At 34.3% G+C, this 20912-nt stretch overlaps 1 protein-coding gene across 1 annotated transcript; it reads left to right on the top strand.

Moving 5' to 3' along the window:
• The first annotated feature begins 366 nt into the window (after positions 1 to 366).
• LOC121214581 (uncharacterized) lies at positions 367 to 20417 on the top strand. Its single transcript, XM_041088358.1, has 5 exons — positions 367 to 566; positions 773 to 841; positions 19040 to 19245; positions 19767 to 19873; positions 19956 to 20417. Exons 1-5 carry the CDS (start codon positions 367 to 369, stop codon positions 20046 to 20048), a joined length of 675 nt encoding a protein of 224 aa, XP_040944292.1. The 3' UTR covers positions 20049 to 20417.
• The last annotated feature ends 495 nt before the right edge of the window (positions 20418 to 20912 follow it).

The raw sequence follows: 20912 nt of genomic DNA, 5'->3' as shown, positions 1-20912 counted from the left end.
ACCGAGAAATATGACCCCATATTTCTTCTCCTTAAGAAACATGATCCAGGTGTATAGGATGAGGATTGCCAGAAGACCTTCGACAAGGTCAGACATTACTTGTCTAACGCCCTAGTACTGATGCCACCGAGCCTAGATAAACCACTGATACTGTACTTGGCAGTATTTGGAAATTCTATGAGATGCGTACTTGGGCAACATAATGAGTCAGGAAGGAAAGAAAGAGCAATCTATTACCTCAGTAAGAAGTTTACTGAATGTGAGACAAGATATTCGTCAATCGAGAAGCTCTGCTGCGCCTTAATTTGGACTACCAAGAGGCTGAGACAATATATGTTGTACCATACAACTTGGCTCATCTCAAAGATGGATCATCTGAAGTACATGATGGAGTCAACTACGTTGAATGGAATAATGGCTCGATGGAAAATTCTGCTATTCGAATTTGATATACTCTATGTAAACCAGAAGGAAGTAAAAGAAAGTGCAATAGCAGATTTCCTAGCTAGCAGAGCTCTAGAGGATTACGAACCTTTAAATTTCGATTTCCCAAATGAGGATCTGATGTATGTTGTAACCACTGAAGAAAGTGCTCCAAGAGAATATCCCTAGAAATTAAATTTTAACAGCGCCTCAAACGCCATGGGTAACAGAATTAGGGTAGTCCTGGTATCCTAAGATGGAGATCATTATCCTTTCAACAGTAAACTTGTTTTTGATTGCATAAATAACATGGCAGAATATGAGACATGCATTATGGGTATCCGTGCAGCTATAGAATGCAAGATCAAGGTACTGGAGGTATACGAGGACTCCGCAGTAGTAATCTATCAACTCAAAGGTGAATGGGAGACGAGAGATCCAAAGTTGATTGATTATCGAAAGTTGGTTCTCGAGTTAATTAAGGAGTTTGATGACATCATCTTCTACTACCTCTCGCAAGATGAAAATCAAATGGTCGATGCCTTCGATACATTAACTTTTATTATTAAAGTGAACAAGCAAGAGGATATGAAACCTATCCAGATGAACACTTATGAGTCATTGACCCATTGTTACAACATCAAGAAAGAAGAAAGAGATGATCACCCTTGGTACCAGGATATATTGCGATATGAAATGAACCGTGAATACCCTGAGCATGCAATCAAAAATGATAAAAGGACTCTAAAAAGACTGGCCAATGAATACGTCTTAGATGGGGAGATCTTATACAAAAGAAGAAATGACCAAATGTTACTAAGGTGTGTAGATGTTGTTGTGGCCTAGAAAATCCTAGAATAAGTTAATGAGAGTGTTTGCAGAACACATGCTAATGGTTTTACAATGGCCAGGCAAATCATGAGATTCAGATATTATTGGTCCACCATGGAAATGGATTGTATCAATTATGCCAAGAGATGTCATAAGTGTCAAATTTATAGAGATAAAATTCATGTGCCGCCTTCACCTCTTAATGTTATGACTTCTCCATGGCCTTTCTCTATGTGGGGGCATGGATGTCATTGGGCCGATCTCTGCAAAAGTTTCCAATGGGTATCTATTCATCTTTATGGTCATTGATTACTTCATAAAATGGGTACAAGCCACTTTATGCCAATGTCACAAAGTCAACAGTTAGCAAATTCTTGAAGAAAGAGATCATATGTCGATATGGAATGCCAAAAAGGATCATATATGATAATGCATTAAATTTGAACAAAATCATGATAACAAAGGTCTATAGTCAATTCAAAATCAAACATCACAACTCTTCACCATATCATTAAAAAATGAATGGTGCAGTGGAGGCAGCCAATAAGAACATTAAGAAGATCGTAGGGAAAATGATAGAAACTTATAAAGATTGGCATGAGAAGTTACTATTTGCCCTCTATGCTTATCGAATATCTGTCAGAACCTCCACCAGGGTAACACCTTCCTCATTAGTTTATGGAATGGAGGCAGCTTGCCCATTGAAGTCGAGATTCATTCTTTCCGAGTTTTATCAGAGTTGAAGTTAGATAAAGTAGAATGGATCCAATCTCGATATGATCAGTTGAACTTGATTGAAAAGAATAGGCTAAAAGCTATCCGTCATGGTCAGATGTACCAAAAATGAATGATGCAAGCTTGTGACAAAAAAGTTAGCCCAAAGAGTTCCATGAGGGGGACCTGGTGTTGAAAAAAATCCTTCCCATACAAAAGGACTACAGAGGAAAATAGATGCCGAATTGGGAAGGACCTTATATGGTAAAAAAAACATTTTTTAGAGGGATGCTGATTCTAACTGAGATGGATGCTAATGATCTACCCAACCACGTGAACTTGGATTCAATCAAAAAATACTTCCCTTAAAAAGATGAGAGGCTAAGGCGAAAACCCACAAAGGGCGTCTTGAGACCAAATGAGTTTTGAGTTGAAAACCCAAAAATGTTACTCAAATTTTGATCAAAGAATGGGCATGTAATAGCCATTTCCCCTCAAAGGTAACAAGGAGGAGAAACGTTACGTCTTAGGGCATCGACAAAGTACACTAGATCTCTTGAACACATATCAAGCCCAAAATGGTCTTCAACAAGTTTGCTAGGAGAAGCTCATATTGTGATATCTGAGGCACCTAATTTAGTCTTACTCACTTTTTATTTTAGCAATGTTTGCTACTTTGATTAATCTTTTCATTTAAAGCTTTGCTCCCAATAAATTTCAATCTTGTTTTTAGGAAAACGCCACAAATAATGCAATTCCAGACCACGAAAACGGTGTCGTTTCTGTTCACAGCTGTAATATTTAGTGGCGTTTTTAGGAAAACGCCACAAACAATGCTTGTTCCAGACCACGCAAAATGGTGTCGTTTCTGTTCACAGCTGTAATCTTTAGTGGCGTTTTTAGGAAAACGCCACAAATAATGCAATTCCAGACCACGAAAACGGTGTCGTTTCTGTTCACAGCTGTAATATTTAGTGGCGTTTTTAGGAAAACGCCGGAAATGTGGAAGAAATTACGGCGTTTGTACCAAAAACGCCACAAAACGGTGTTAATATAATGGCTAAACGACGCCGTTTCCGGAACAGATTTTTAACTTAGAAAAATTTTAGAATAATTTATTTAAAACGTCAACGTTTGGCTTAAAATAGATTAAGACTACGTGGCGGTTTTTATTAAACGCCACAAAAAATGCAATTTCAGACTAACAAAACGGCGCCGTTTCTGTTAAAAGGTTTAATTTTTTGTGGCGTTTGGTCTATAAACGCCGCAAAGGTGTTTTAATATTTTTTCTCAACGATGCCGTTTCTACAGATGTTGTTTAACTTACCATTTTTACTCACTCGACAAAGACAGAAAGAAAAGGCAAGTGAAAACGCCGATTAGGAAGGGGAAAAAACCTAAGAAAATATTCTAAGGAAGAAAGGGGAGGAGAAATCAGAAATCATCAAAGAGGAAGCAACGATTGCGCCATTCTTGACAGTAGTTGCAGAATATCTGGTTAAAAGGTATGCGTTTAATCCTTCTGAAGAACATCGTCTTGATTTGGGGTTTTGGGTGCATTGTGTTTTTCGAATTTGGGGCTTAGAAAAAAAAATTAGATTTTGGGGTTTGCGGTTTAGGTTAAAACACCATTCTTGTTTGGGAATTTGGGGAACTTGTGAATTATTTATTTAGCAATTTAAATAGAAGGGTTTGTTTAGGAAAAAATTTGTTTATTTAGGGGTTGCCCGAATACAAAACACAGCCAATAATAAAACTAGGAGCATCAATGGCGTGGCCATGAAAATGAAATTGTTAAGATTGAAGACAGGGACAGACCTTCCGATTTTAGGAAAGTCGGATATGATTTGTTGAAGCTATAAAAAAAGTGCTTTCGCCAATGACAAATGCTCCTTTAGTTGGTTTGAGTTATGTTTTGCACAACTCATGTTGAATATATAATTATTTATTGTGATTATTTTGTTTAGATTTTTTTTGGAAGAAAACTCATAAAATAACTTAAAGTTTAATAGCGTTGTACATGATGGATTGTGGGTGTTCTTCAATAAGCAAAGTTTAAGCTAAGCTTGGCAAGTTGTGGGTCACTTTCTTTCCATCTCCTTTAATAAGGAAGATTTGGCATTCTTCAAAAGTATTCATCTTAACCTGTTGTTTCTCCATTACAGCGATTTTTGGAGAAGTATAAAAGGGTAAGGACAGCCCTTCTGGTCATGGTAGTATTTGGGTAACTAATGGGTAACTAAATTTGAATATCTCAAACTATGGGTAACTAATGGGTAACTAATGTATTATCATCTTTATGGCTGTGGATTTTAGAGTTTAATCTGGGTTCCTTTTAAACATATGTGGCAACGAGGACAATAAGCAAAACTATTTTATATGTCAGTATATATGATTGTGGATGGTGCTGGTGAGCTTGAGAATACATTCCCTTTAATAGCTCTGCTAATATTTTGCATATGGACTAGACAAGAGATACTAATGCATAATACTAGTGCATAATACTAGTGCAATACTACTACTGCACATATTACTAACAATCACCTTACTAGTGCATAATACTAGTGCATAATACTAATTCTTTCCTGTTTATTTGGAACTAACTTACTTATGTTTTCCTTTTTATTTTTATTTTTTGCAATAGTTTGCTTCGAAGTCCAGGAAATTGAGGTATTTATTCCTATGTTTCCCACCTCGGTTTTCTTAAAAAAAACACCTCCAAATGTAGCTGAAAATGGTGGGATGCGCAGAGGTCGAGGACGTACGCTACTTAGAGAGTTGTACGAGTTAGATCCAGTCGAGCGTGTCAAAGTTGGACGAAACAATTTTGGTCAGCCTGTTGGATCAGAAGCTCGACTTTTAGCTGGATACATGGGCATTTTAGCACGAAATCCGAATATGTTACCTATAAACTACGAGTCATGGCATCAAATGCCCGATAGCAACAAAAACCAAGCCATCGATAATATTAAGGTAACAAAATGTTAATGTCATCTATAATGCTTGGGAAATAGTTTCATTTATATTTACTTTATTAACTTGTGTTTTTTGTTTTTTGCAGGCGAGGTTTGCTTTAGAGGTCTCGAATGCTTATGTAAAGAAGGCATTGGGAAAAAGATGGAGAGACAACAAAAGTACTTTGAAGAAAAATTATTATAAGACAAAAACAACCCTCGATGAGAAATTGCAAAATGTCCCGCCGGGTATGTTGAGGTACCAATGGGAAGATGCGGTTAGATTTTGGCATTCGAATAAAGGTGAGGTCTGACGTCCTTCTAAACTATTGTAATTATGTTGGTTTATAGTATTTTCTATTTACGTACTAAAAAATTTCATAACGTAGGATCGTGAACAAGTTGGAATAAGCAGCAAGCAGAAACAAAAATTCACCCACACAGCCGGGTCGAGAAGTTTCGCATGTGTAGCTGAGGCGGAGGTATTTTTAAATTTTTTAATATTGTCGAATATGTATAACTTTCTATTAAATAATATTTATACTACTATATTGTAGGAACGGTCGTCTAGTCAAAAAGTTGGACGCCTTCAACTTTTTGAAATTACACATAGGAAGAAAGATGGATCTCCCATGACTCCTGAAGCTGCTGAAATAATGGTACGTTTACTTAATACGATTTGACTTATTTTAGTTATTTATAGTGTTTATTTTCTAATGGTTTAATTCATTGCTTGTAATGCGACTATTGTTATGTTGCATATGTTTTTCAATATATAATATTGCGTTCCTAACTATGTGATATATTTATTAGGAAAAACTAAAGGATAAAAAGGCGGAGTACGAAGCAATTGCTTCTAGTGATAGTTCGGTTCATCTTGAAGATATTGATAACTGGATTATTACTGAAGTTTTGGGTCCTGAAAGGTATGGTCGGGTTCGATTTCAAGGATCTTTTGTTAGCCCAACCCAATATTTTGGATCCAGCTCCCACCAATACATGGCTTCGGGAGTCAGGCTCAAGCTGAAGTTCAGAGGTTAAAAGACCAGATGGCTCAGATGCAAGCAACTACAATTGAGGTTCAAAGGAAATATGAAGAACTCCAGCTACAACTTACAGCAGAGGCGGAAGCGAGGGAAGCAGCGGCTGCAGCGAGGGAAGCGGAAGCTGCAACGAGAGAAGCAGAGCAGAGAAAAAAGTACGACGAACTTCAGCAGCAGCTTCAGATTATGATGAAGATGTTTAAGTCGCAACTTCCGCCTTCATAGTGCATAACATAAATATTTTTATCATTTTAACATTTAACATTTAACATTTTTTGCAAAAACAATATGAATTCACTTTTATTTATTGATATTAATATTATTTTATTCCCTTATGTTGAAATTTTATATAAATTTATTGCTATTGGTTGCTTTTGAAATATTGCTTTTGAATTTTTGCTACAGGAAGGCCGAAAAAATGAAAAATTTAATATAAAAAAATCTCCAAAATAGTGGCGTTTTTGTATAAAAGCGCCACTAAAGAACATGTTCTTTTGCGGCGTTTGTAAAAAAAATGCCACTAAAGAACATGTTCTTTAGCGGCGCTTGTAGAAAAACGCCGCTAAAGAACACGTTCTTTAGAGGTGCTTAGGAAAAAACGCCGCTAAAGAACACGTTCTTTAGAGGCGCTTAGAAAAAAACGCCGCTAAAGAACATGATCTTTAGCGGCGTTTTTCCTTAAGCGCCGCTAAAGAACATGTTCTTTAGTGGCGTTTTTTTCTAAGCGCCACTAAAGAACATGGTCTTTAGCGGCGTTTTTGTTTGTAAACGCTGCAAACGTTTGCGACGTTTTCGTTAGCGGCCTTTTTTGCGGCGCTTGAAGAAGCGCCGCAAAGATCTTTAGTGGCGTTAAAAAGCGCCGCTAAAGGCCTAAAAAACGCCGCTAAAAACCTGTTTTGGTGTAGTGGGAGGAACGTATGTTTATTGCAACTTGCTTTATATTCAATAGAAAAACAAAAGAAAATCGGTTGATTGATAGGGGTTGTACAAACCAGGTGGCTTCATATCAATGCATCTTCAGGTGATGGAATAGAACATGCAGTTCTAAAATCAAAATCGGCATTTGAAGCTACATTGAAGCAAAATGTAAAACGACATATAAAAGTTAACACTTGTTGGTACAGTTTCTGGTTGGGTGGAATAGAACGGAAGAAGATGTTCTGGTAAAGAGGAAGATAAAAGGTATTGTCTCTCAAGAGTTGACCCCCAAAAGGGACTTTAGAAATGTACATAAGGTGGTTTCTTTTACGTCAGATTCCTGGCCGGGTTAAGATATATTTTATAACAATTTGTCCTCACATTGTTGAAGAAGAGTTATAAAGTGACTCTTTTGAGACAAAATTACACGCGTGCAGCGTGTAATTGGGGGCTTACTACGTAAGTTTTAACTCGAAAAGTTATTGAGTAAATTTTGTTGTCCGATAGTGTGGTACAGGAGTTAAAAGATTATTGGAGAAATTGTTTTAAGGAAATCAACCGTATTGTAGAGTACTTCGAACTGTAGTTTTAGAAATGCTGCAAACTGTATTTCTTGTAAGTAAAAAGTTGCGATCGTAAATCAACGGACCGTGAGAAAGCCAAAGGTCGTGATCGTAAATCAGCAGACCGTAGAAAGCCAAAAGTTGTGATCATAAATCAGTGGACCACAAGATTCTTAAAATCCCATAAGTAAAAGTTCGTGATCATACCGCGAGATTCATAAAATCTCGTAAGTAAAAGGTAATGATCATAAATCAACGGACCGTAAGAAAGTCAAATGTCATAATCGTAAATCAACGGACCACGAGATTCATAAAATACCGTAAGTAAAAGATTATGATCGTAAATTAGCGGATTGTAAAAAAGCCAAAGGTTGTTATCGTAAATCAGCGGACTGCGAGATTCATAAAATCCTGTGAGTAAAAGGTCGTGATCATAAATGTTACACTCCTCACCTGGTCCAGTCGTCGAATCCAAGTTATAGGATGCTACCATAGTTAACCAAGCATATTACAAATAAATTCGGCTTTAAACATTCCATTAAATAATAAACATGATATAATCCAAGCAAAATATTATTTATAAACATAATCGAGTTCCAAACGAGCTTACAAAGCTCTTAGACCAACTCAAAAACAAGTTAGAATTAATTTGGAACTTTAATGAAAAGATAGATAAAAAGCAAAAACAAGGGCCACACGGCTGTGTGGTCAAGTTGAGGCCGTGTGAGATTAAAACACCCATCCGTGTAGCCTAAATGTGTATGGGAATTAAAACAGTATATGTAGAGTCACACGGCCATGTCGACAGGCAGTGTAACTAATTGTGGCCATGTTGAACCTAATTGTAAAAATAAATTAACGGACCACGAGATTTATAAAATCTTGAAAGTAAAAGGTTGTCATCGTAAATCAGCGGACCATTAATTTTCTAAATATTTTGATAGAAAGCCTTTAGATTTTCTCATCATTGCTAAAGTAAGGCCTGCAAATAATTACATCTTGGACCTTGCTTGAGTAAAACCAAGTGAGTAGAGCATATTCTCTTGTAGAATATAACTAGAATGAATGAGGGGCATTGTATATTAGACATAAGAAGAATTTTTACAGAAACAAATAAGACACTCTAGAAACAGTAAACTAGAGTTACAAAATAAAATTTTTAGTTGAATTTAAGGCTTTAGAAATGGACATACCCAAGCAAGCAACAAGATATCTTTCAAAGCGATACATGACAAATGATTCGTAGCAATCTCGTAGTATCGAAAAAACAGAACTAATTGATGGATCCACCAATGATACAAACTGTTAAAAGTAAATGGGCAAGCAAAAATAGAAGATATCATTGAATCGGATACATGTTGCCAAAATATCATGTTGAAGTACTCTGCCAAAACTATACCTCTAAAATATCATGGTTGTATTTTTTTGTGTTGTAATGTCTCACGTTACACTGTTAGCTCTTTTAGTTTTTCAGTTGGTGGATACTACCAAATTATATTTATTTATAAATAAAATAGTTCTTCGATATAGAATATATATGAGACATATATGTAAGCATAGAAATTAAAAGCTGCAAGGACCAGTAAGAAGCTATACAAGCTAAGCTAATCCTATCATATGTGCACTAAAAAACATACATAGAGTTATACCCAAACAACATAAAGGAAACTGAATTTCATATCAACAAAACTAACATAAAAGAAGCCTAAGCTCCAACCATGTTACCCCAAACAACATGAAGGAAGTCAAAGCTCCACAAAATTTAACCAACTTAGATCATGGCAGTTGCATCCAAAAACAACAAGAAGAAAGTTGAATCTTAGATCTATAGAGCATAACCACAGAGGCTACATTGCAAGATCTGTAGAATGTATCTACAAAGGCTGAAGAGTTAAAAGAAACCAACATGACGAATCTACAAAATAAAACTATAGAAGCTACAGAGCTGGAGCTTTGCAAAAACAAAACCAGAGAACAACATGATAGTTGAACCAACAAACTACTAGAAGGGAGCCCGAGCTCCATAGAAATGAATGAATAAGGGAATAATACTTGCCCATTTTTTCAAGCAACAACCTTTTCATCCATTTTTTACCCATAAAAAATGGTGCTATAAGAAAACATGGGATTGAATTGAATAAGACATTATACTTCTGTTTATCTCAAATCATCTTTCAACAGTTGAATCAAATAATAAAAACAAATAAAACTTCAACTTGTTTCGAAAATCTCATCATACATCACTTCCTAAATCCTATATAACAGAAATACACACAATCCAAACATTTTTCCCTCACATCCTCATAAAATCAGATAACCTGCTAAACAGGGATACGTGAGCCTATCGTTGGACTAAATGCTTAGCTGAAACTGTATCAACTAAATCAATTTCTTAGGAATATTAAATCAAGACCACTAACAATCAATTCCAAAATGATCTATAAGGAACCATAAACATGAAACGACAACACAAACACAAATCCGTAAACATGCATAGGATTCATTAAAAGAAAAAAGTACATATGCGTTTGTGTGTGCGTGCGCATGTATATATATTTACAGTCTAGTTTTAGTTGTTCCAAGGAAAAAGATCAAAAGGAAGCAAATAATAATGTAAACTGAAAGTCTAAAAAATAACCTTTACCCATAGTCCACAACAATCTCATATCCATCGAAACTGTAAACCAATTGAAACCCCCATTTTAAGTATTATCCAGTTTGGCAAAACAATCTTCTAATTATTTGCAGAAAAGAGAATAGAAATCGAAAAGATGAGACTTCATCATCAATCAATCAAAATTCAAACTGTTTACCAAGTAAACCACTGAATTCAGCAGGAAAAGAAAATCAAAGCAACATCATTTATCAATTATCGACTCCACATTTGAACTTCGGAATACAAAAATCAAGATATATACTTCATGCAATCAAATTTAATCAGATTCCACTGTAGCTAAGGCTCCAATCTACTGTTATTCACCTCAAAATGAAATTATTCAAATCCAAAGACCCAAAATTGATAACTTCTAACAAAAAATAATAAACCACGAAGCGAGAAACTAAGGGAAAAGAACATGCAAGTATTCAATCCTCGCGAAATGCAGATGAACATTAAGCTCAAACAACAATTAGAATTAACAATTTTAGGTTAAGAAATTAAAATTAAGTGTCTGCGAATTAATTTGGTTAAAATGTATTTTTAAAAATGAGGTTTGATTTGAGAATAATTTTGAAATTGATTTTAATTGAAAAAGCAATGACCTATTTGAAAAAAAAAAGAAACTTGTGGTGGTTAAATGCGCAATGACCCAATTTTTAAAAATTTGTGCCTATTTAACAACCCCACGTCTCCTTCCCTCCCATTCTTCATCTTCTCCAAATATTTGCGAAACAGTAAATCAAAATTTTTATTCCGAAATTAGTTGATCCTTTTTTATTCCTAAGCTCTCTAAACACAAAATCTCTTTTCAATTTTGAAGAACACTCATGTTTTTATCCTTAAAATCCTCAAGAGATCTTCACACGTTTTAATTCGAATTAGCTCTATAGCTCTTCGATTTTGCAAAATTAAGGTGAGATTCTAACCTTTTATGATTAAACTAAGTGAGCTGTTATTTCAATTCAAGATTTAAATGGTTTAATAAAGACCTAATATATCACTTGATTTTAAGTTGATTTTTGGCTTGAAAATGGTAGATCTTGTCTTTCTTGGCTAAGCTTTGATTTTAAAGTGATTTTTAACTCATTTTGATCTAATTAAAAGGTATTTGATCTTAATTTAACAAATCCTTAATGAATTTAAGCAAATTGAATGTTTTCCTCTTTTAAAAGATCACATAAGCTTGATTTTTCGAAAAAGAAAATATATTAGTGTAATTGGGTAAAATTTATGGTTTAGATCTATAATTGAATGATATTTAGGATGTATGAAGTTGAAATCCAAGCTTAGAAATGAAATTTAAGTGGTTAAACACCTATTTCGACAAAATTAGTTAAATTTTCGTTATAGAAGTTAAAAGGCTTGGATATCTAATTTTTGAATAATTTGATTATGTATATTGCTGGTAATAATGCCTTTTTATTGTACTTGATGTGTATGTAAAGTGTCAAGTTAAGAGACTTTATTTGTTTGCAAGAAATCTATGCATCAAGAGTAGAGTTGAGAGGTTATTAATGGACTACTCAGATTTGATGATAAATATTAGATATGCGTATGTGTCGAATTTATTAATGTTTTTATATATAGAAATCTATATTTTTATACTCATGTACGAAAAATTAAAATATGGTAAGCTAAAATTCTTAAAGAGAATTTAATATAGTTGCAATTTAACTAAATTCAAATGTTATAATCCAAAACATGGGTGAAGTCAGGAAATTTTTTAAGGGTCGAAATTAAATTGTACTTTTTATGATAGTAAAAATGTAATTTCATCATTTTAATAACTTATATCTCAATAATTTTTAAAAGATTAAATCAAATTTTTATAATTTTTAAGGGGAAAAAGTGTAACTTTATACTTATTAATCTAAATAAAGAAATTTCCATTTTAAGATGTGGAGGCCCTTGCCGGTCCTTGACCTAAAATAATGTTACAATTTAATATAGTGGATTGAGAATTTATAAAGAGAGAATACTAGGGGAAAGGACATAGACACAGGGTGCAATTTCTTTGTTGATTGCTTTGCTTTCATACATTTTCATACTTATGTTTTAATTCCTATTTTAAAGTTTTTTTTAGAGAAACCAGCTCATTTCCTCTTTATTTCATAACCACTTTAAACTAACATGTATGAGAAAGAAGAAATTATTTAATACTCCAATCTCAAGGGAAAATATTAATTGATTGAATCTAAGTTTGGAGTTATTTTTTGTTATTAGTGATTTCAATAAAGCAAGCAAGAGTTTTTGGCTGTAAAAAATTGCCAGTTATTATTAATTAAAAGAAATAGTAAAATTGCATTTTTTATATCTAAAATTTATAATTTAATCTCTATCTTCTTAATATATATATTTTTTATTTTACTCTTGTTGACTATTGTATTATCAATAAAATGATAAAATATTATGTTATATTCTTAAATATATTTTGTTAGTAAAATTAATTAATAAAGTAATTTAACCAAGCAAGTTCAAGCTAGGTGTTTTAATTTTATTCTAAGCTTTGGATTATTTCGGGAAAACATTATCCAATCAGTGGAATAACCATGTTCGATTCATCAATAACTGCATATACTTGAGTATTGGTGTATAATTTTTCTAGTGAAATCATTAACTTCGATTTCTTTTTCTTCAAATAAATGCGTGTATGCATGCTTATTTTAAAATTTTGTTTCAAATTTTTTTAAAAATAAAAATAAAAATAAAGAGATTGATTTTTTTCTCTCGTCTTATGATAAATTTCAAAATTACAAATTAATTTTTTTTTGTAGAAAATAATAACATTAAGCGAAAACATTAAAACCAATCAAACCCATGCAAAGAAAGCATTATTCGACAACAAAAAACCTCTTGAACTAACGAAGGGGGTCTTCAAATAAAATTAAATTCAATGGACTATTAGACTCATACTTGGCCATTTGATCAACAACTGCATTTTGGCTTCTCGAAATGTGACGAATTCGTATCCTCCAATCTCTGTTGATGAAGATGTGAATTAAACTAGCTAAGCTAAGCTACTATTGACGGTGCAACCCACCAGTAAACACTCAACAAGCAATGCATTATCGCATTCGATCTCTAATTTTCTTGACCCCTATCTCATGCTATATGCAAACCTTCCAACATAACACATGCTTCAACTCAGAAGACCGTGTCCTTAACAACCATCATTGAGAAACCACACAACCATCTTGCATCAAAATCCCTAAGAACCTTTCCAATCGAAGAATTACCGTTACTGGGTGGCATTGCTCTATCTGTGTTAAGCCATTTTCGGTGGCGACCAATGAAAAGTCAACACTAAAGGACTCTGATGAGGCGAGGTCATGCTTGGATTAGCGAAACTCCTTGCCCATGCAATACCAGTATCAACAAGGTTTTGAGCACAGTTACTACTAATAGCAAACACAAAGAGATTACGATTCTTCCATAGTAACGAACAAAGAATGGAGAAAAGCGACTGCCATACAAACTTATCAGATCTCCGAATCTTGGAATTTTGCAAATTCCAAGATAACCACTCCTTATGCGGTAAGGAAAAAAACACACTTTGAACCGCACTTGGTACCACCGATTGCCATATCATTCTTGAAAATAGAAAATCACGAATCGAATGAATACCCGAATCCAATACTGAACCACATCTTGGACAATGACACTCATTTTTCATATATCATCTTGCTCGCTCACCATTTGTAATAACCTGCCCAGCCATAAAACCTAGAGGAAGACTTGCACTCTTTGGGGCGCTTTAGTTTTCCATAACAGTTTCCAACAGGTAGATGACTCATCAAAACTAGTTTGATGCAAATTCTTGAAAGTTTCAACACAAGAAAAATTATCTCTAACCATCCATTTCCAAGCAAGCCTATCCGACCCCGCATCAACAGATAGAGGAACCATAGTCACAATAGCAAACACAATATTATCGGGAAGCAAGCTACGTAACCAAGGCCAATCTCAATCTCCCTAATCATTCACCATATCACACACCCATAACATATCATCTGGTTGTCCCACTCCTACGAAAAAGTCCCTAAGCGGACCAAATTGATGAATCCACATATCATTCTAGAAATTCGTAAGTCTACTATCTCCAAATGATCAAAACACATTACCAATCACCTCCAGCCATACTTTCATCAACGATCTCCAAATGAAGGAACAATTGTTCCTTGTAATGGAATTCGACAACAAACACCCCATACAATTTGTACTTGTTCCTCACTTGTTGCACCCACAAAGTGTCAGTTTTAGTAAGAATTTGATAACCCAATTTCAACAAGAATAGCTTGTTTTATTCAGCTAAATTCCTAATTCCAAGTCCACCAAACTCAAATTTTCGGCAACAATCTCCCCAAGGAATAATAGTTGGTCGCCTCGATTCCAAGGTAGAACCCCAAATGAAATTACGATCTATCTTTTCAATTTCATTACATTTAAATATCAGAATATGAATTGTGCTCATAAAATAGTTAGGAATAGCAAGCAAGACAGATTTTGCTAACATGATTCCACTTGCTAAGGATAACCTTTTTGCTTCCCACCCATTCAACTTATTACTAAATTTATTTACCACAAAACCAAACTTGTCCAAGATAATTATTTTATGAAACATAGGCATACCAAGATAAATTCCAATATCCTCGACACGTACCATACCTATATCTCTACAAATTACATCAGTAAGATCAACAAGTGTATTAGGAGAAAAAAAGTACTTGAGATTTCTTTTGATTTACTTTCTACCTAGGAAATTGGCAAAAAAGACTAAGAATATCATTAACTTGAGTAGTTTGGCTTACATTCGCTTCATAAAAGAGAATAAGGTTGTCAATAAAGAATAAATGAGAAAGTGTTGGACCTCTACTCAATAAGAATAGTGGGGCCCAACTCCCTCGGTTAACAATGTCCTCGATAAGGTGCCCCAACCTTTCCATGCAAAGCAGAAACAAATAAGGAGACAGGGGATCCCCCTTAGCTAATTCCTCGTGAAGGACGAAAAGTATTTGTAATAGAATCCTTCCAAGGTATCTGAAATGTAGCTAAAGACACACAATTCAAGATCACAGTCACCAAAAATTGCGGTATCCCAACATCTAGGAGAGTATTTTCCAAAAAATCTCATCCAACTTTATCATATGCCTTCTCCAAATCAATCTTTACAGCCATTCTGAATTTTTCACCCTTGAAGCCTTTTATAGAATAAATGGTCTCTCAAGCCACAATAATGTTATCTGAATACTCCTTCCAGCAACAAAACTTGATTGGTTTTGTTTAGTAAGTTTATCCATCAAAGGCCTCATCCTATTAACGATCATTTTTGCAACAATTCTGTACAACACCGTACATAAGCTTATAGGCCTAAACTGAGTAACACTCTCCGGTCTTTGAACCTTGGCAACTACACAATCAAAGTTCTATTCATCTTAGGATCTAACGGTCTCCCTCCTAAGATTTTCCGAACGAGCGAGCTAATAGAGTCACCAATACTATCCCAATTCAACTGATAAAATTTAGCTTGGAAACCATCAACCCCAAGTGCTTTCAAAGGAGCCATACTGAAAATAGCTCTACGTATCTCCTCATTGGAACCTGATAATAATAAACAATCTCTATCAAGATTTAGAATTACAGGAAACTTACCATAGCAAAGGAGCAAACCACTGACTTGATAATCCATCAAGTAGAGATCCCTGGAAAATTCTGCCACATGATATTTCAATTCATCATCATCAAAATACTAGTCATCTCCAATTTTAAGTGGTAAGACCTTAAGGTCAAGTGATTTTAGAAAGTGAGATATCAGGACCTCGTTTCTATAAACCAAGTCGTAAATATTTTTATAAATATTTATGGAGTGTCATTAAGGTGGTATTAAAGTTTTGTTAAAAAATTTTAACGTTTCGATAGTTAATTAATTAAAAAGGACTAAATTAAAAAATGCAAAATTTGCTAATTATAGCAATTAGGTGATGAAATGGTGTAATTATTAATTGAGGAAAGACTTAAGTGATAATTAAGCCCTAAATAATATAATGGGACGACAAATTGATGGATAAGGACAAAATAATTAAATTATAATGGTAAACTTGTAATTTAGTTGAAATTAAAGCAAAATTAAGTAAGAAGAAATAGGTTTTCTTCTTCATTTTATTCTTTTGTCACTGCCAAAACACCATAGAAATAGCTTGGAGAATCGGTTGAGCATAGGAAATTCCATATGAGTTCAATTCTTACCCGTTTCTTGTAATTTTTATATTTTTGAGATCGTTGCAACTAGGTTTCTGATTTTTTTAAAAATTTTGGAAGTTTCCATTGATAAATATTAGATTTTTTTATGAATAACATGGATTTGGAGCTTTGATTGTGTTGTGTGATGATTTTGTTAAATGATTTTTGTTAAATATTGATTTTAGGATTAAATTGTGAAAATGTCAAAATATTAGGGTTTGATAGTGAATTTTAGGTTTATTAGGGGTTGTATGAGGGCCTAGAATATTTTGATAGATTTTTTTTTTGAGAAAATTAGTTAATTTGATAGATTAACTAATTAAGGGATTAAATTGCAAAAAAATTGTAAAAGTTTGGAGTAATTGCGCAAATTCAAAAAATAAAATGGTATTAATTGTAAAATGAATTGGAAGTGAAATATATGCTAATAAAAGAGTAATTTTATATTTTAGATCAAGATCCCGTAGATACTCGTGGAAAAGGAAAAATAGCAGAATAGCCCCTGAACTTTTGCAATTACTACAATTCAGTCTAGGTAAGTTCGTACGGTTAAAATTTAACATTTGTATAAATTGATGATTGGTTTTATGCATATATTCTATTGCTGGAAATAAATTATTGTTTGAATTATAATATTGAATTGGATATTCGGTTTGAATTGAACGCGAGATTTGAGTACATTCGTGATTTGGTGTATGACGGGGGTTTGGAGTGGAGATGGTATTGAAGGGAGATATCGGCATTTTACCCAAGTAAACTGGGGTTTAGCATTTGTTGCGAACTCTCGTGTTTTACTTTTTGTTTGGTGTAATTGGGTGGATAAGCTCTTACGAGCTTCTGTTCAGCTCTAACAAGCTTTTCTTTAGCTTTCAAGCTTCTGTTGGCGATGTACTCTTATCCGTAAGTCATTCTTCAAATGAAAAAATCTCGGCAAGGTGATTTATTAATGAATTTGAAAGACATGTTATTTATTTTTGTATTGATTTGAATACGGATGTATCTATCGATTAAAGTTGTGAATGACAGGGAATTGTCATGGATGATTTTTTTATTTGATTTATTATAGTTAGTTCGGTAAGATTTTTGTTTATCTCATCGAACTTACTAAGCTTCATTACGCTTATTTGTGTTGTTTAATGTCATTGTAGATTTTTGGAAGGTTAGACGATCAGATTGGCACTCAAGTCACACTATCCAGTTTATCTCGGTAGTTTTTGAAACGTTAAATTCAAATTATATGACATGTATAGGCTCTTGTGCTATTTTAGTTAATGTTTGACTTATGTAAATGTTATGAATGATATTTTGTGCAATTTGCAAAGGGTTTGGGTATGAGAATAAGGTATAGTTGTTATGCTAGCATGTGTGGCTTACATATATTTGATTTGTTGTGGTAACTTTTTTAGGTATTTTGATTTGGTATTACTTGAATGAGTTGATGAATTGAATTAATGTGTATTTTGAGATTAAATTGTATATAATTGTTGTAACACCCCTTACCCGTATTCAATACCGGAATAGGGTACGAGGCATTACCAAAACACATGCACTTGTAAACGTATTTAACCGAGTTATAAAATTTCATCTAAATTAAAACTTTCAAAATAATTAACATGCTCCTATAACTTTTCACAATATATCCTCAAAATGTTATAATCATAATAATTAGGGCTTACGAGACCCGATACATACTCATGCAATTCAATGCTTCATTTCAATTTCCTTCAATTCGCAATTTCTCATGCTCACGATTTAGATCATATCACTAGCAATTTCCATTTAATTCACGTACAATTCAATGACATCAAGTTCAACACTAATACGTATTTACCATTTAACTCAATGTTTATTGATTACACCATTCAATAACACATTTATGAAATTCTCAATTTTGCAATGAAAATATCATTTTAGCTTGAATAACAACATCGTCCTGATATAAATACACTAGCACTTATCCATTTACTTTAATTCTTTTGGGTCCATTTGTCACTTGTCATCCTTAATCAAATTATGGAACGGTTACGGAAAATTGAGTACTTCACTTTCACTTTGTCATAGTATAACTATGATCTTATGTATGATCACTTATCACTTGTCCCTGATCAGATAAGTGTAGCTAGGCTACCACTTATCACTTTGTCACTTGATCAGATAAGTGTAGCTAAGGCTACCACTTATCACTTTCTCACTTGATCAGATAAGTGTAGCTAAGGCTAACACTTATCACTTTGTCACTTGATAAGATAAGTATAGCACTTATCACTTTTTCACTTGATCAGATAAGTGTAGCTAAAGCTACCACTTATCACTTTGTCTCTTGAACAGATAAGTGTAGCACTTATCACTTTTTCACTTGATCAGATAAGTGTAGCTAAAGCTACCACTTATCACTTTATCTCTTGATCAGAAGTACTCAAATCTGGCGTTCCGCTTAATTTGATCATTTATTCGATTTTCGCATTTTTATTTATTTATTTATTTTTTGAAATAATCTCAGATTGGGCTAAAATAAAACTTAAGAGTTTACACAAGAGTTCAAAAAATAAGAAAGAAAAACAAACCCAGTACTCAGCCTAGGCCCATCGAAAAGAAAAACAAAAGCATTAATGAAAAAGGCACCCTAATCATCTAGGAAATGTAAAAAGGAAACAACTCTGCAGTCCATTAATTTAGCCATTTCCTCTGCCCAATTAGACTCAATAGTCATAACTCGTCTTGTCCCTTCAATCTCAAATCACCTTCAAGACGTATTGACAACCAAAAGCTTAGTATAGTTACTTTGAAATCTGCTTTATTCTGGAACCATCTCTCCATTTCTCCCTTATCCGGCTTCAGTCTGGTTCTCTCACGCTGTCGATTTCTGCTTGAATTTCTGCAGCTCCAGGGGCTCTTCCGACCAGGTAAACTCCTCTATTACTCTTCATCGCTTCAGATGCTAGATTATGCGCAAGCCCATTTGTAGATCTTGGGGTATGCTCAAACTTACATTCCTTAAAGTATACCGAAAGCTTATGTATATCGTGAATAAACGCACTAACCAGTGATTTATCTGGGATTTTTGTTTTACACTTTTTTATTATTGATAACGAATCTCCTTCAATAATAAACTTGTCCCATTGCATGTGTACGCCGATCTGGAGAGCTTTCCTACATAAGATTGCTTCCGCTCTAAAAGCTGATGGAACCCACTGATAAACCTCTGAACAAGATAAGAGAACTGAACCCTCATCATTTCTGGCCACAACTCCGATAGCCGCTTTATTTTGCCCTCTTACATAAGCTGCGTCAAAATTGATTTTGATAAAACTGTCTGTTGGTTTTACCCATTTTTTAATAGTTGTGGAAGATCGTCGGCCAATTTTAGCAACTGAGTCTAACTCTGAAATATAACTTATAACAAAACTACCTATTTCCTTTGCAGATTTACTTCCTTTGTTATGTAACCTGTTGTTCCTATCACCCCAAATGGCCCATACTGCAACACAGAAAATCCGACGGTGGGCTACTGAACACTGTGAAAAAACCCAGGTTAGCCACTGTTTAAACCCCATCTGGTTATCCTGCACATAACTAAGAAAAGATAACTCTCTCCACACTGATAATGTAACAGGGCACTCTCGAAGAAGATGTTCCATGGATTCAGAGCCAGAACCGCACCGAGGACACATTGAAGTACTCGTTAGCCGTCTTATTAGCAGATTAACGCGAGTAGCTAGGAAATTCCACGAGATCTTCCATACTATAATTTTGATTTTTGAGGGTAAATCTAGAAGCCATAGTTTTCTGTAGAAATCCTTATAGTCAGATTGTAAAGCATAAGCTCTAGGATCATATGTAGTGTTTTGTAATAGTTTATAGGAGCTACGTACTGTGAACTCCCCCGACGCTTCAGTACTCCAAACTTGAAAGTCTTCGTGTGGTCTTTCAGCCAGCAGGATGCTGAGGATCATCTCTGCTACATCCTCCGGGAAGATATGCTCGATCAACTCCTTTTTCCATGTTCTACTGCTTGAATCTATTAATTCCGCAACCTTTCTATCGTTTAAATTCGAATTCAAAACTGGTAGTCTAACACGCTGTAAAACTGGAATCCAATTATCACGACCGATTGAAATATTTGTGCCTGTACCCACCCGCCAGCATAATCCCTCAGCTAAGACACCCTTAGTTGCCCAAAGACTCTTCCATGTATATGAAACGTTATTTCCCAAACTGGAGTTTAAAAAATCAACGTTTGGAAAATACTTCGCTTTTAATACTTTTGCTACTAAAGAATTTGGATTGTTCAAGATACGCCACCCCTGTTTAGCTAAAAGGGAAATGTTAAACTGAGCCATATTTCTGAAACCCAATCCACCCTCATCTTTAGGACGGCATAAATACTTCCATTGGCACCAATGAATACCTCTTCTTTTATGCGCTTTTTGCCACCAGAACTTAGCAAATATGTTTTCAAAATCTCCAAAAAGAGTCTTTGGTAATAAGAAACATGACATAGCATAGGTAGGGATGACCTGTAAAACTGACTTAATAAAGATTTCTTTACCACCTTGGGATAACCATCTAG

Source organism: Gossypium hirsutum, chromosome D02, assembly GCF_007990345.1.
Source record: "Gossypium hirsutum isolate 1008001.06 chromosome D02, Gossypium_hirsutum_v2.1, whole genome shotgun sequence".
Classification (NCBI taxonomy): Eukaryota; Viridiplantae; Streptophyta; class Magnoliopsida; order Malvales; family Malvaceae; genus Gossypium; species Gossypium hirsutum.
Note: the sequence above shows the minus strand (reverse complement) of the source record. Positions and strands in the feature narration are given on the sequence as shown.

Bases quoted from the DNA above. Each gene is read 5' to 3' on its own strand.
- LOC121214581 (XM_041088358.1), top strand. From the start codon at position 367: ATGGATCATCTGAAGTACATGATGGAGTCAACTACGTTGAATGGAATA. The intron at 842-19,039 runs GTGAATGGGAGA...CTGCCCAATTAG, and splicing joins AGTAATCTATCAACTCAAAG to ACTCAATAGTCATAACTCGT. The intron at 19,874-19,955 runs GTTAGCCACTGT...ATAATGTAACAG, and splicing joins AACACTGTGAAAAAACCCAG to GGCACTCTCGAAGAAGATGT.